At 43.0% G+C, this 17,299-nt stretch overlaps 1 protein-coding gene and 2 long non-coding RNA genes across 4 annotated transcripts in view; 2 read left to right on the top strand and 1 right to left on the bottom strand.

The window, feature by feature from the left end:
- The window catches only part of bcl2l13 (BCL2 like 13), a 37,302-nt gene that overhangs the window by 12,482 nt on the left and 7,521 nt on the right, over positions 1–17,299 (top strand). The window contains exons 4-6 of the mRNA XM_021574785.3: positions 90–246; positions 936–1,008; positions 1,483–1,611. Of these exons, the coding sequence (XP_021430460.3) occupies positions 90–246; positions 936–1,008; positions 1,483–1,611 (359 nt within the window). The remainder of the gene's footprint in view (positions 1–89; positions 247–935; positions 1,009–1,482; positions 1,612–17,299) is intronic.
- On the bottom strand, positions 12,060–14,031 carry LOC149985261 (uncharacterized). 2 transcript variants are annotated; one of them, XR_016488881.1, is made up of 2 exons: positions 13,586–14,031; positions 12,060–12,581 (listed from the first exon to the last, which is right to left on the bottom strand). It is a non-coding gene; the product is annotated as an uncharacterized LOC149985261 (long non-coding RNA). The 2 variants fall into 2 exon arrangements; XR_016488876.1 differs by having other exon boundaries at positions 12,060–13,422; positions 13,586–13,711.
- LOC149985260 (uncharacterized) lies at positions 15,168–17,053 on the top strand. The gene is made up of 2 exons (XR_016488884.1): positions 15,168–15,281; positions 16,142–17,053. It is a non-coding gene; the product is annotated as an uncharacterized LOC149985260 (long non-coding RNA).

The raw sequence follows: 17,299 nt of genomic DNA, 5'->3' as shown, positions 1-17,299 counted from the left end.
CGACAAGTCTGACCATGCTAATAGTTGGGTCTCTGTTCTTGTACAACTGGGTCTGGGACTGTCAAATAAATATGTGTGTTTGTGTGCAGCCTTCTCCAGTACAGGCTTCGACTGCCATACATCTCCAGTGTTTAGCCCAGCCAACCCAGAGAGCTCCATCGAGGACTGCCTGGCTGTTCTGGGTGACCGGGTGGCCAGAGACCTGGACACACACCTGGCCTCTACTGTACACACACTCCTCAGTGCGTGAGTATCTGTTCAGCAGTGTACACCCAGCCTAATATTGTGTGTGTCAGTCAATGAGCAGCCAGTTGTAGTGTTGTTCACTATTCACCCTTTTAAAAAGATAACACATTTGTAAACTCGGTGTATGTCTGAGTTGTGAAAGGGTATACGTTTCAGTCCCTTTCAGTCCTTGAAATACAGTCTGCTCAGCAGGTCCTGGGTGGCTCACCTGTACTGTAGGCCTGTCAAACTCTAGGTTGATTGTGTCTTTCATACCGCCGTAGGGAAAATGTTCCTGTGTAGCAAGTTCAGAACAGCACACAGACCTTATGAAAGGTTGTATTGCATGACTACTCCGAGGTTTATTTTCAATCTTTTTAATGATGACATTCGATTCCAAGAATCCCTAACATAGGTTTAGTCAATGGCACACAACCATTAGATAGGCTAGGCTACCATTCATTTTCTCAAGTTACAGAAATGCAAGGACGTTACTCATATATCACGAAGGCTAGGTGTGTGTCTAATCTAGGTTAGTCTTATTTATAAACCAGCTCTCAGTGGCACATGCATTTCAATTTCTCAAATTACTTTCAAGGTCACTGGTGAATGATCACTGAGGGGTGTTTCTGTGTGCGTGCAGGTTGTGAACTTGTATAAACCAACCCTGTTATGTTTCCAGCCTGAGCCCCTGTGTGTTTGTTTGACAGCCCGCTGGACTACGAGCATTTCAGAGAAGCAGCACAAGACATCTCCTGCCACACGCAGAGTGGCTGGAGCAAGGTGAGGGATCTCTCTACTGTTCACCTGCAGTTACTGACTCTGACTAACAACCTATGAGGTCTAGCTCAGAAACAACCCATACGATTTTCCCCCTAGCTCTTTGGCCTATGGAATTTGCCGATCTGAAGAATCTGATAGGTGTAAACGTTATGGTGGAAGCTCCCCTTTGCCTGTTTTTTTTTAATTTAAAATTATTTTATTTAACCAGGAAAGTCAGTTAAGAACAAATTCTTATTTACAATGACGGTCTACCCCGGCCAAACCCGGACGACACTGGGCAAATTGTGCGCCGCACTATGGGACTCCCAATCACGGCCGGATGTGATACAGCCTGGATTCGAACCAGGGACTATAGTGATGCCTCTTGCACTGAGATGCAGTGCCGCTGTGCCACTCGGGAAACCTTTGTGGCTACCTATCCTGGTTGCTTTTGGACAGTGTCTTGAACGGGACACTGCCTTCCCCGGTCCCCAGGTGCTGGTGCCATTGGTGCTGCTGCAGGCCCTTCAGGGAGAAGGACAGATCCTGGCCCACCTGCTACCTCTGGGGGTCCGTTTCCTGGAGGAGGCTGAGGCAGACTACATCATCCAGCAGGGAGGATGGGTGAGTGGACACTGGACTGGGGATGGGTGGTACATATTGGTAGGATGGGACAGGGGACGGACCAAGAATGAACCACTTATTAATTTCTCATACGAAGTTCAAGCAGATAAATGTTTCAGCCTTGACCTGTTGGCTGCTGTACACAGTATAGCCAGAGTAGGGCGCCAGATATCCACTGTACATTTTGTCTTTGTTGGTAATGAATTTTGATAAACTAGAACATAACGATAAAACCTAAGTGCATAATATGTTAACGTGAATGTTCTTGTAGGTAAAGAATTGTTGTAAAGGTGCTTGGTTTATCACCATTCTACACTGAACAAAAATATAAACGCAACATGTAAAGTGCTGAAATAAAAGATCCCAGAAAAAAGGTTGGCACAAATAGGTTATTTCTCTCAAATATTGTGCTCAAATTAGTTTACATCCCTGTTAGTGAGCATTTTCTCCTTTGCCAAGATAATCCATCCACCTGACAGGTGTGGCATATAAAGAAGCTGATTAAACCGCAAGATCATTAGACAGGTGCACCTTGTGCTGGGGACACATCATGTGGGTGAGTGGTTTGCTGATATCAACTTTGTGAACAGAGTGCCCCATGCTGGGGTTATGGTATGGGCAGGCATAAGCTACGGACAACGAACACCATTGCATTTTATCGATGGCAATTTGACTGCACAGAGATACCATGACGAGATCCTGAGACCCATTGTCGTGCCATTCATCCACTGCCCATCACGTCATGTTTCAGCATGATTATGCATGGCCGCATGTTGCAAGGATCTGTACACAATTCCTGGAAGCTGAAAATGCCCCAGTTCTTCCAGACATGTCACCCATTGAGCATGTTTGGGATGCTCTGGATCAACGTGTTCAACAGCGTGTTCCAGTTCCTGCCAATATCCAGCAACTTCACGCAGCCATTGAAGAGGAGTGGGACAACGTTCCACAGGCCACAATCAACAGCCCGATCAACTCTATGTGAAGGAGATGTTGCGCTGCATGAGGCAAATGGTGGTAACACCAGATACTGACTGGGTTTCTGATCCACGGCCCTACTTTGAAAATGTTTTTGCAATCGTATTTGTTTTTTACCTTCTTTTTTTGATTTAACTAGGCAAGTCCGTTAAGACAAAATTCTTATTGACAATGAATGCCTACCCCAGCCAAACCCAGCCTACAGTGGGCCAATTGTGCGTCGCCCTATGTGACTGGGACCATTGGATGCATGTCTGTATTCCCAGTCGTGAAATCCATAGATTAGGGTCTAATGAATTTATTTAAATTGACTGATTTCCTTATATGAACTGTAACTCAGTAAAATCTTTGAAATTGTTGTGTTTTTTAAATATTTTTGTTCTGTGTAGATTGGGCTCACAATTGTGAAGTGCCCCTGTGCTGAGAGGCTGCTTTGACACCTGTCCTCTAATCCACCCAGCATTTAATAAACCCGGGACTCATTTAAAACTCCGGCAATCCTAAGTGAACCTAGTGTAAGTGAAATGTAGTCTAAATATGCAGTGTTTAGACAGGCAGCCCAATTCTCATCTTTTGCCCAATTATGGGCAAGAGCTATTATCTGATTGGTCAAAAGACGAGGTAATAATTGCTGCCTCTGTAAATGCACCAGATTTTCTCATTATGTAAATTGGAACTGATAGAAGGGTCGTTCCATTTGATTTCAATCACTTTTTGACCGCATGCACCCTTTCATTTATATTTTGAACGAAACGGTCTATACATATTCACCCATGGTAGAAGTGGTCAGAATGCCAAAACATTTAGGAGATGGAGGTTCTCAAAATTGACCCATTTTACATACCCTACTATGAGACATGTCTTTATCAATGGAAATATAAACTGTTTGAGTTGTCATTTTAAAAGTTTACAAATGGGGATCTCAAATAGTCATTATCTAAAGACGTCATCCGACTTTTGTATTTTTGCACATGTTGAAACTTAGACCCTATTTTACATAATCGTAGGTTTTTGTGTTCTACCCGCCATCAGTTTTAACTGCTGTTCAGAATACTCTTGAAAACAGTAGTGTAGTGTCATGTTTTGGCATAAAATTGAAATGTCCATTTTTCACATGGTTACACACATCAGAGAATGTTGACATTAATGGGAATATCAGTTTTAAATTATTCTGTAAATCTTACATAGGAAATCTATTGAAATCATAGAAGTATAGATGGAATATACTTTCCCCATTTAAGTTGACATTCGACGGTGGGTGGACCAGCGGCCAGCTTTGTGGTAGTAATATGAAGTTAACACTATGGTCTGAAGGGATATGGCTAGTCTACGAATTCTATTTCTATGCTTGAAATGCCACCCACCCTGCATTTCAGTATGCTGTATGCTGTGTCTCAACTGATGGCAGGAAAACTCAGATTATGTATAGTAGGGTCTAAACTACAACATATCTGATCGACATTAAGAAAGAAAAAACAATTCTCCAAGAAATTAAGTGGTTTGACAACCCTGCTTTTGTAAACTTTAAAATGATATCAAACTCAACCGTTTATCTTTTCCAGTGAGGGAAAACATGGATGTCTCATGGTTGGGTGAGGTATGCAAAATGCATCGACTTTAAGCCCCTCTATCTCCTAAATGTTTTGGCATTCAGGTCCAAAAACTCAGTTTCTGACCACTTCGACCATGGGAAAATGCAATACATGGCCAAAAGGATGTGGACACCCTTTCAAATTGGTGGATTTCGGCTGTGTCAGCCACATCCTTTGCAGACAGGTGTATAAAATCGAGCACACAGCGACGGAATCTCCATAGTTAAATGTTGGCCTTACTGAAGATCTCCGTTTCTTTGAATGTAGCACCATCATTGAATGGCACCATTCCATCAAGTCAGTTCTCCAAATTTCTGCCCTGCTAGTTTCCCGGGTAACTGTAAGTGCTGTTATTGTGAAGTGGAAACGTCTAGGAGCAACAGCGGTTCAGCCGCGAAGTGGTAGGCCACACAAGCTCACAGAACGGGATTGCTGAAGCGCCTGTCCTCAGTTGCAACACTCACTACCGAGTTCCAAACTGTCTCTGGAAGCAACGTCGGCACAACAACTGTCGGCACAACAGCTTCATGAAATAGGTTTCCATGGCAGAGCAGCCGCACACAAGCCTAAGATCATCATGCAACATACCAAGCATCAGCTGGAGTGGTGTGAAGTTCGCAGCCATTGGACTCTGGAGAAGCCAGGAGAAGACTACCTGCCCGACTGCATAGTGGTGCCTGACTGCTGTTTTTTATGGTTTGGGCTATGCCCCTTAGTTCCAGTGAAGGTAAATCTTCACGCTACAGCATACAACATTCAACACAATTCTATGATTCCATCTTTGTGGCAACAGGTTGGGGAAGTCCCTTTGCGGTTTTACATGACAATGCCCCGATGCACAAGCGAGGTCCATAGAGAAATGGTTTGTTGAGATCGGTATGGAAGAACTTGTTAGCAGTTGATGTTACTCTTCAATAACCCCAATGCAAATCAGAGGGAGGAAAATAGGTTTATTCAAAGAGAACAAATCATGCGGGGAGGTAGATGTCCATTCTTCCCTGTCCTCAGTGATTCTCTTCTGTGATTCTCTCCCAGAACAAAGGGACAGGATGTGCTTTATAACCCAGCCCTAGCCTGTGGGTGACCAATTAGAATTCCTTGCAATAGAACTGGGCCACTGGCCAAATAACAAGTATCCTATTTCAGGTTCAATGTATAAACAATTTGGACCAAGGAGAACTTGCTATGAGTCCTGGACGGAAATTCCCCCCATGTCTCTGACCCATTGATCATGAATCCCCTATTACAGAAAAAACACTTTCCATTAATCGTTAGTACTCTATTGAACTCTCGTCCTCTGCGTTGTGTATTTATCTTTGAAATATTCTCACGAACTTGACTGGCCTGCACAGAGGCCTGACCTCAACCCCATTGAACACCTTTGGGGTGAATTGGAATGTAGACTGCGAGCCACGTCCCCGCAGCAATGCTCCAACATCTAGTGGAACACCTTCCCAGAAGATTGAGAGGCGATCGCAGCAAAGAGGGGACCAACTTGAACTTAGATGTTCTACAAGCAGGTGCCCACATACTTTTGGGAATGTAGTGTATGTATGAAAAGTTTTGTTCGTAATCAAGGGTGCCGTCAAAAAGTGAATGAAATGAAATGAAACAACCCAGAAGTCTGACCAGTCCTGTAGAACGTAGTTCTGCTGTCAATACAAATAGCTGTGTGTGTGATGATTACTTGGGCTGTGACAGTCATGGAATTTTGAATGACTGTTATTGGTCAGCCAAATGACTGCGGTCAACGTTATGTGTATGAATAACACTTTGCTTTTCTCACACACAGGGCAGTTGAGTCGGTAATGTAGTTAACTAAGATGATAAAGTACTAACTACAATACCGACTCAACTCTGCTCAGAAAATAAACATTCACTTAAACACCCTTTGATGACTTGACTACATGGCAGCATTTCCAGTCTGAGTAATGATTTGTCAGGAGAAATGCATAGTTTTGTGTTAATACAATGTAATTGTGTGTGTTAGGCGGTCTTACTTGCTGACTGAGATCTAAGGGCTTACACATCAATAGGGTTTGCTATCCGAGAATACTTAGCACCTCAATGTAATTTTCAAACCGAGTGCGCACTGATTTTACATGTAGAATGGCTTTAAAAATGTCTAAATTCAGACGTCTACAGCGGGTGGTCCCTAAAAACAGCGCGCTAAACGATCGACAGATAAACGCTAGATCCACATTCAGTGCGACGTGTGCAGGCTTTTAAGAAACCCTTAGAGCGTGTGCCAGAGTCTTGTGTGGCAGACAAAGCTCCCGACTCCAGACCACATCCCCCTGGCGATGGGGGTTTGAGTAGTCTTGGCCACTTTCCTATCTATGTCCCTCTGTTTTTCTCCCTATTGTACTGTCAACAACAGTACATTTTATTTCTTGATGTCCTATCGTAAACAATACTAATACCTAAGGTTGGTAGAACCGATCTCCTTTAAGAAAGAAATTGAAGACATCCTCATTGTAATCATTTGAACATAATATCAGGAAGCAGAAGGGGGGGGGAAATATGTTTTACAGACATTTTCTGTTTATATATTGTGGAGGCCTGAGCTTGTCTTATAGTAGAGCACTACTGCGCCACAGATGGCTTCGTTCTACCACCATGAATGAGGGCACCGTGGCAAGGTCACATGACCTGATGATGATAAACTGCTAGGGTAACCATTATCTCTTGTTTCCATATGGGTTCAGTCTGCCTAGCGGTTAAGAGCATTGGGCCAGTAACCGAAAAGGTCGCTGGTTCGAATCCCCGAGCCGAATCCCCTCGAGCAAGGCACGCAATCCTAATTGCTCCTGTAAGTTGCTCTAGATAAGAGCATCTGCTAAATGATTGAAATGTTACGTCAGGGATAGACCATAGGCTGGGACAGCAGCAAGGGAGAGGGGAAGTGAAAAAGAGGGGGGGTGGGGGTTTGTATGACACGCCAGTGAGGTCTCCTGTGCAGCGCAGATAAAGCTTCATTACTCTGACAGCGGTGTGTGGGTCCACTTCTCGACAGCTGGGTCCTCCCTTCTCTTCTTTCTCTCCTCTCTTTTGGACCCTGTCTGCGCTTCTGCCGTGCTCAGGGAAGCAGTCCTTGTGTAGTTGCTGCGTGAGCCGAGTCACTTTCAGGTAGGACATTTATCTTGTGGTTTTTGGTGGTGCATGTTTGTATAGAACATTTGATCATAGTAAGAGGTGGTCCAGAGGATTGATGAACTCTGGACCGCAGAGAAGGGCTCCCGTTTCTGGATCTGGTTTCAGCTCGCTTGACCGTGAAGGGTGTGTGGACATCGGAGTTGACATTTTGAGCACAGTGCCTAGAACACGAGAACCATCCACTGTCCTCTGACGGAGTACTTGGAACAGAAAGTGTCCGAAAGATGGAGGAAAAAATCATCAATCTTGCACCTTTTTATAACTCAGAGGAAATCATCTCTAACTCAAACTGCCTCTTGAGTCTTATTGAGCGATTGATTGGTCGAAGTTATCACTAAATCTGATAGGAGGCAGATATGATATAGAGGACAGGTACGTCATGCCCTCCTTGTGACAGTTGCCCCTCCTGCTGTGATTGGTGTCTCTGACCTTGATCATGCCTTCTGTTTAATTACATGAGGAAACAAAAAGGATTATGTTGTGCTCACTTCATTGGGCAACAACACCAGCATCTCATAAATCTGACCCAGCCATGTGAGGGGGAGGGGAAGATTGAGTAAGTAAGGGAAATCCAATACACTAGGGAGACATTTTGAATAAAGACAGCTTCCAACACAAAATGAACTAGCATGGTATGACTGCATTTGAAGCTGTTCCCTATGAAGGGTTTGAGTCTGGGACATGCTGTAACTAACTGTGTGAGAGCTTAATACCCTATGTAGCTGGTCAAAGAGTGAGGAGGTGTTTCTGTATTAAACTTGGCTGGTGGAAAGGTCGCTATCTGAACTTTGCCCTTGAGAACCCCCCCCCCCACCCCACACCTACCCTCTCTCTCCCAGTCTCTCTTGTTCTCTTCTGTCTGACACAGTCCTGTTCTTCAGACTACACTAACTGCTGTCCTTCAGGGCACAATGAAAACTGCTGTGTGTGTTCTGACGGTGCACTTCAGCCATGTTGTATTACATACCTTGTCGACGGTTTAATATAACTGTCGCTAGGAAGTGACAAGACAAAAAAAGGTTGTCGGGGGCTAAAATGGTCAGACACTGAATGCAGTAATATTAAAGTTGTATTTTTATTTTGGTGTGTCTACCTCAAACTGCTCATGTGACTAGTATGACTAGTTTCTTTATGTTGCTCACCCAAATAGTGCTTGACACCTTAGTTACAGCACACAATTGTAAAGTTGCTTGCCAAATATGCTCAAACTGGGCAACTCAGTCAGGCTAAAGCCCATATAATTTCACATTTTACTGTTTGATGTTGGTAAGAATTTGCATAGAAACACCGGCACAAATCATATTTGAGGGTAGGGTTGCAAAATTCCGGTAACTTTCCCCAAATGTCCTGGTTTTCTAGAAATCTCACTTGGAGTTTCCCGGAATATGGATGAAATAAACTGGAAATCCGGAATACGCCAACCAGGATTTTTGGAAAACTGGGGAATTTAAGGAAAGTCATTTTGCAACCCTATTTGGGGGGTGGGGGTGCTGAGAGCATTCTGGTCTTAGTCGGGGACACGTCAGGCTTGACAGCCCTCCGCCATGTTATGTAAGAGACGTTTTTCTTCTGTTGTGTTGGAATGCTGCGTGCATCTCTTCGTCCTACAGTGACTGGCTGTGCGGCAGAGCAGAGGAAGCCCTGAAATAAACCTCATAAATCCTCTGAAAAATCACCGGAGGCCAGACTGGCCTACTTATAGCCTCCCAGAGCAGTGCCACCTCTGTCCCCTGCTAAAAACTAAACCCAGATCAGATCCCCTAGTGGAGGAAAGAGACGGTTACAATATCATCCCTGCGTCAGTCTTCTGTGGTGTCGCTGCTAATGGTTGAACCCAGGTCAGTGTCTACCGCTGCTGTCTGATGCAACCTGCGTCACATACACTGACAGAGTAACACTACCTTTGGTGCGGGACACCTTTTGGATGCCTGGTCTGAAGTACCTCTGTAAGATGCTTCAGGGCCAAGCACAGTCCCGCTATCTGGATCCTTTTTATACATCTGAATGAAAACTACATTTAAACGGTCTTATTCCTTTAGGTTAGAATTGCATTGTTGCTCTTCAGCAGTAGTGGATGAATTGGATGAGGGAGGAAATGGGGGAATACTGACTGGGAGATCTTATGTCACTGACAACTGTCTCACCACTGGGTTTGGTCCTCATGGAGCCTGCACTTCTCTCTGCGACCATATTGGTTAATCCATTGATGGTCGTTGTGTTACTGTGGGCCATTGTCACTCCAGGCAGTGAGGCACTCTTGTCAATCCCAGTCTGCACCTCATCACACGGCACCAAATGAGAGGTATTGTTTGGATGGGGCTCCTCTGTTTCAGCCAGACTCACTATTATGGCAATTTGATTTTTGGCGACAGCTAGTCTTACTGTGATCCGACACTTAACAAAAAATATATTACAGACAAGACTTTTACAATTTTACATACATTTTAAAACATTAACATTGTAGTGTGTGCATATCTGTTACACATACTTGTCAGTACACACACACAAGTATATCACATGGGGAGAGGTCTTATTGGTGTTGCTTTATTTATTTTATTTATTTCACCTTTATTTAACCAGGTAGGCTAGTTGAGAACAAGTTCTCATTTGCAACTGCGACCTGGCCAAGATAAAGCGTAGCAATTCAACACATACAACGACACAGAGTTACACATGGAATAAACAAAACATAGTCAATAATACAGTAGAACAAAAGAAAACAAAAAGTCTATATACAGTGAGTGCAAATGAGGCAAGGAAATAAATAGGCCATTGTGGCGAAGTAATTACAATATAGGAATAAAACACTGGAATGGTAGATCGGCAGAAGATGAATGTGCCGGTTGAGATACTGGGGTGCAAAGGAGCAAAATAAATAAATACCAGTATGGGGATGAGGTAGGTAGATGGGCTGTTTACAGATGGGCTATGTACAGGTGCAGTGTTTAAGTGAAGTTCCATGTACTCATGTCTCTGTATAATAATGTGTTTCCTTGAATTTGTTCTGGACCTGGGGACTATGAAAAGATGGCGAGGTGGCATGTCTGGTGGGGTAAGTGTATGTGAGTGCTGTGTGTAAGTTGACTGTGCAAACATTTTGGAATTTCCAACACAATGTTTCTTATAAAAACAGGAAGTGCCAGTCAGTCTTTCCTTAACTCTTAGCCAAGAGAGACAGGCATACAGAGTATTTATATTAGCCCTCTGATTACAATGAAGAGAAAATGTGCCGCTCTTTTCTGGGCCAGCTGCAGCTTAGCTAAGTATTTCTCTGCAGCACTTGACCATATGACTGGACAATAATCAAGATGGGTTAAAACTAGAGCCTTCAGGACTTGTGTGGTGTCAAAAAAGCAGAGCATATCTTTGTTTCGGACAGACCTCTCCCCATCTTTACAACCATTGAATCTATATGTTTTGACCATGACAGTTTACAATCCAAGGTAACACCAAGTAATTTAGTCTCCTCAACTTGTTCAACAACCAGATTCAGCTGAGGTCTAGAACTTAGGGAATGATTTGTACCAAATACAATGCAGTTAGATTTAGAGATGTTCAGGACCAGTTTATTACTGGCCATCCATTCCAAAACCGACTGCAATTCTTTAAGGGTTTCAGGGACTTCATTTGCTGATGCTTATGTGGTTGAATCATCAACATATATATAGACACAGATGCTTTGTTTAATTCTAGTGGCAGGTCATTGGTAAAAATAGAAAAGAGTGCCTAGAGAGCTTCCTTGTGGTACACCACACTTTACATGTTTGACATTAGAGAAGCTTCCATTAATGATAGCTCTGAATCCACGATATGGCAGAAGTTGAAAAGCCATAACGCACGTTTTTTCAACAACCGGTTATGGTCAATAATATCAAAGGCTGCACTGAAATCTAACAGTACAGCTTCCACATTCTTCTTATCAATTATTTCAACCAATCAGCAGTCATTTGTGTCGGTGCAGTACATAGTGTCCTTCTCTATAAGCATGCTGAAAGTCTGTCAATTTGTTTAGAGAAATAGCATTGAATTTGGTCAAACACCATTTTTTCCCAACAGTTTGCAAAGCGCTGGGAACAAGCTGATATGTCTGCTGTTAGAACCAGTAAAGGCCGCATTACAACTCTTGGGTAGAGGAATGACTTTGGTTTCAGGCCTGTGGACAAAGACTTTCCTCTAGGCTCAGATTAAAGATATGACAGATGGGAGTGGCAAAGGTCAGCTACCATCCTCAGTAGCTTTCCATCTAAGTTGTTAATGCCAGTAGGTTTGTCATTATTGATCGGTAACAATAATGTTTCCACGTCTCCCACACTAACTTCACAAAATGTAAACTTAAAATGCTTTTCTTTATTTGTTTTTTTTTTAATGCATGAGTATGATGGCTCACTGTTCATTGTCTGCATTTCCTGCCTAAGTTTGCCCACTTTGCCAATGAAGGAATCATTAAAATAATTGGCAACAGTTTTGGGATCAATAAGCCATCTGATTCGATGAAAGATGGAGTTAAATTTGTCTTTCTGCCCATAACTTCAATACTTTAAAATACATTTTTTCCCATTTTTTAAAAAAATATAATTTCTCAGCTTCATAATACAGTTCATTTTTTGTTGAGTTTAGTCACATTTCTCAATTTACAGCCAGTCTTATTAGCCACTCCTTTTGCACCATCTTTCAACAATAGTTTTTCAATTCTTTATCAATACATGGAGCCTTAACAGTCAGTTTCTTAACATGTGCATGTTTATCAATAATTGGAAGAAGCAATTTCATAAATTCGTCAAGTACAGCATCTGGATGCTCATTAATCACATCAGACCAACAAATATTTTTTTACATCATCCACATAAGTCACAGCAAAATCTTTACTATATTGTGATCACTGCATCCAATGGGTACGGATACAGCTTAACAACAAAGTTACAGTATTAGTAAAAATGTGAGCAGACCGTACCGCTCTCTGGAGTGCCTTGCGCGTGGTGCAGTTGCTGTTCCAGGCGGTTGTACAGCCCGACAGGATACCCACAATTGTGCATCTGTAAAAGTTTCTGAAGGTCTTAGAGGCCAAGCCAAATTTCTTCAGCCTCCTGTTGTGCCTTCTTCACCACACTGTCTGTGTGGTGGACCATTTCAGATCGTCCGTGATGTGTACACCGAGGAACTTGAAGCTTTCCACCTTCTCTACAGCAGTCTCATCGATGTCGATAGGGTTACAGTGAGAAGCTTCCTCTTGAGGGGACAGTTTGACTTAAAAAAATAAATTTAAAAAAAGTCAATATTCAGGTCCCCAAGAAAGTAGACCTCTGTTTACATCACATACACTATCAAGAATTTCACACATTATTTAGATACGGACTGTTTGCACTATCCCTGTAATGCTTAGAGGAGATATTATGTCAAGTGTTATTGAAGAATGGTGTGTTTTTTTATTTATTTTTTATATATATATTTTTAAATGTAACCTTTATCTAACTAGGCAAGTTAAGAACAAATTCTTATTTACAATGACAGCCTACCAGCGAGTGTGCTAACTGCCTTGTTCAGGGGCAGAATGACAGATTTTTACCTTGTCCGCCCGAGGATTCGATCCAGAAACTTTCGGTTACTAGCCCAATGCTCTAACCACTAGGCTACCTGCTACTTGCAGGTTAACCAGTCAAATGTTTGGACACCTACTCATTCAAGGCTTTTTCTTTATTTTAACTATTTTCTACATTGTAGAATAACAAAAATATGAAATAACACGTATGGAATCCTGTAGTAATCAAAAAGAGTTAAACAAATCAAAATACATGAGATTCTTCAAAGTAGCCACACTTTGCCTTGATGACAGCTTTGCACACTCTTGACATTCTCTCAACCAACTTCACCAGGAATGCTTTTCCAACAGTCTTGAAGGAGTTCCCACATATGCTGAGCACTTGTTGGCTGCTTTTCCTTCACTCTGCAGTCCGACTCATCCCAAACCATCTCAATTGGGTATAGGTTGGGTGATTGTGGAGGCCAGGTCATCTGATGCAGCACTACATCACTATCCTTCTTGGTCAAATAGCCCGTACACAGCCTGGAGGTGTGTTGGGTCATTGTCCTGTTGATAAACAAATGATAGGCCATTCCATCTGGTTTAGGCTTAGTGGGACTATCACTACAGAAGGCTGTGGTTGCCATGCTGGTCAACAGTGCCTTGAATTCTAAATAAATCACTGACAGTGTCACCAGCAACTATTTTTGTTTTTAAAGAGATCCTTCACCTGTGAGACGCCACTGTCCTCTCCGCTACTCCCGCCTGCTTTGGTCATTGTCATGGTAGCAACGTACGTTACGCTGTTACTCCTCATAGTTCCAGACAGGGCAGGTCACTGGAAAATTGGAAACAACAAATGACAGGGATTTAGACAGCCAGCCTCAAGCCCGTGGCAATCCACTGTCCCAGCTACAATGCCTAACTGCGTCACAGGCTGCATTCAAGCCCTCAAGAAAACGCAGCTATGCTAGCTGCTACGCCAAACAGCTCCTCAGACCCGGCTTTGGTCGGCAGGATCACTGGATAGATGGTAGCGATCCCAGCAACTGATACCAACCGCGTCGCGGGATCCAAATTCAAAAGGTAGTTGGCTATTAACTAAACTTTTTCAATAGACTCAAAACTTTCCAAAACAACAAACCGAGCTCTCACACGTTCAACAGGAAGTGATGTGTGTGTGTGTGTGTGCAATATGTTCAAGATGATCGCATTTACCTGGTCAGTGTAGGTCATGGAAAGTGCAGGTGTTCTTTTTTTATAGGTCAGCTTCTGTTTTTCAGAAACTAATGAGTAGACTGAGGAAGGTTAGATGAACATTAGAACTGTAACACTACTACAGTACGTGTTCTATGTACAGACTTTCAATGTGACAATCTAAATGCATCAGATTTCTGTAAATGTCTTTCTCTTGTCAGGAAGGACTTTTTCATTTGGTAATGGAGAGGTGATGAATAGTAATGTCATTAACTGGCTCAATCCCTCAGGCAGCTCTGGGCTGGCTGGCTCAGCATGGAGCCTGATGTCAGTGTGAACCCTTCAGTGTTTGACTACCAGGAACGTCTCTGTTAATGTTTCATAAGCAGACTTTACATTATTAGGTTATCTGCAGAACACCCAGTCCAGTGTCCATGGACATATTGGAAAATCTGTACAGGCCAGTGCATACATTTATGCAAAGCGTTAACTTCGGATAAGAGGACAAAAAACAATTATTCTTTCACTTTTATGGCGCTAAAAAGACAAATGAAGCAAAGTCAGCCAGCCTGTGACATGACTTGAGTTCCTAGTTCTAGTATTTGTATTGGCAAAGAGCTGTGTCATGTTGACCTCTACAGACAATGTTGGGTGGCAGCAAGTCACATTTGACTGAGACTCTGCAGGGAGAAGAGGAGATGTGTGTTTTACGCTAGTGTACGAGCTTGGTCCAAGAAATGCATGATTCCGTTTCTGAAGGATCTCATCTCTACCTGACACTGTTAGAGGTATTTATCGAACCAGGGTCTGTAGTGACGCCTCTAGCACTGAGATGCAGTGTCTTAGACCGATACGCCACTAGGGAGCCCAGTGGGTGTGGTGGTATCACTTACCTCTTGGTTTGTTCAGGGGTTTTAACACCGCATTGTTGAGTGCATAATGGGAACTACCTAGAGGGAAGGGTTGCTAAATAGCTGTTCTACCTTTTCCACCCTTTTCCTGTGAGGAGGGGAGGCCTGCCTTCCCCTCAGAGGAATGTGGGTGTGTCTGTTGGTGTGTTTGTCCTGCGGTGAGGGTGAAGAGCTGTATAACACGCCTGACAACAGATCACAACACCTCAAAGCTCTACAGCTATGGTCTTAGTTTCAACGTGACGGGTGCAGGTTATTGGGAAGTTCTGGTCTCTACAGGATAAATTGGTGTTTTCGGTTTTCACACAGGGAGTGAAGGTGAGAACTACAGGTTTGGACAGTTTGGTGTCTCAGGTTTGGTGTTTTTGTATTTTTATATGAAGTAGCCTAAATATTTAGACTAGAAATATCTATTTCAGTGTTGTCTGCTGATGCTCTGTTCTTGTGAGTTGCAGAAATCACTGTTCACTTTTGGTCATGCACTTAGTCTTATGACAACGTTTCAAGGTGTTTTAGCTGCTAGCTTCTGAAGGTGATCTACTTTGCCTGATGCTGGAGATGACTTTTATTAGTGCTTTACCATATGTTATTTTGAGAAAATAGATGTAGAATGAAAAGAGTTGTATAGCTTCAGTAACTCCAGTGAGGGTCTACTACATATTATAACCTAAGATGCATATTGACTTGACTCGCGTATAAAACCAACGGATGTTACTCCCAACAGATCGAGACCTTTCCCCTTGGTTCTCACACAACATGGCTGCTTTATCAAACCACTGCAACCTCTACCCAGAGAGGAGGGTTTTTAGAAAATGTATTTAAACCACTGTCCCACACGCAAATCAGCTTATAGCCAGCCAGAGTAAATGCTACAAAGGGCTGGCGTTCGTTTTAATCCCCTGCCTGGCCTCCGGGGATGCAGCCTGGCCTCTCTGACAGAATGTCCTTGTAAGGAGAACATAACCTTCAGTGACGCCGTAGGCCAATAGGGTAAACAACTATTTTACATGGATACAGTAGGGGCCCCATTAGTTAGGAAAATGGGCTGTGAGTCTGATGCAAATAAGTAGTCATTTGCAAGCCTGTTTGAATGGAAGAGGAGTCAACCAGAGCAGTTATGTAGCCTACCTGAATGAACCGTAAAAGTCTAAGTCTAGTTTTTTCTTTTCATGGGGGAGATGCGATTTAGGCTGTGTCAGCAAGTGCTGTCAGGTCCAGGGCTACCTGCTGCCCCTACTGAAGGAGTTCAGTCTGATCCCTGAGGCAGCCATTTTCACACCATCTGACATGTGATGCAGCCAGCCACCCTAACCCAGCCCAACCCAGCCCAACCTGATCCTAGCCACTTCTGCTGTGCTAGCTGCAGCTATGGAAGATCCAACTGTTCTGCCCTGATCTCTGGATCTGAGCGTGGATTACATGTGAACAGGGATCCAAGTAAGCCCTGGCGGATTACAGATTTGAAATATTAATCTCTTTGCATCTGCTTGCTCAAATCTGAGGGCAGATATGACTGGGATTAAAGGATGGGAGGCTTGGAGAGACGCTAGAGGGGAACTCATGGATTAATACTAGGAAACTCTTACAGAAAGTGTTTTAAAGTAGAAGTTTGCAGTCTGGTGTACTGTTGTGTGAATGCCAAGGATGTGCCATAGTTCCCTAACCTTAAATTCTCCTATATGGGATCCTATGGGGCTGGAGGAATGAGGGAGTATAATTTTGTTGAAAGGGGAGATGGGAACACTGGCACTGAGACACAGACACCGTTCAGGGACGTTTTTAGCCTGCAGGAGTTGGGGTGTTTTATTTTGTTGCAGTTGGAGTAGACATCTGTGTTAGTGGAGTAGTAGGCATTCATACCCTTTGTCGTGACTTTACTTTCATTAATCTGGTGACTTATTTATTTAATCCACTATGTTAAATTGTTACCCAATTGATATTTAAAAAAAAAAAATTAAATGTATTAATCATGTAACAATTCACTCATTAGGATTTTAGGGCATCACTGAAGAAGTTGTTTAGAGAGTTACCATCTCCCGAATTAAACTCTAAGGTCTTTTATGTATTTAATCAATAAACAGTCATCTTATTAATCATTACCTCTTATCAAATACTCATTCTGAACGATCGTAACCTTGGATTTGCAAAAATGTATTTGTGTGAAATGCCTTCGTTCGTTGTTTATCTTGGTCGGAACCAAGCCTTCTCGGAAAGTTGTTGGCCTTCCAGCTGTATGGCTTTAATTGTCCAAAAGGGGTCTCCCCTTTCCTGTCTAATGTTGTTCACTCTGGAAGATAACCAGCCATGTCAACGGTTCCCATTCGGTGATGAGCGTA

This window comes from Oncorhynchus mykiss, chromosome 2 (assembly GCF_057628025.1).
Source record: "Oncorhynchus mykiss isolate SJ-2025 chromosome 2, ASM5762802v1, whole genome shotgun sequence".
In the NCBI taxonomy this organism is placed as follows: Eukaryota; Metazoa; Chordata; class Actinopteri; order Salmoniformes; family Salmonidae; genus Oncorhynchus; species Oncorhynchus mykiss.
This window is presented reverse-complemented; position numbering and strand designations above follow the sequence as displayed.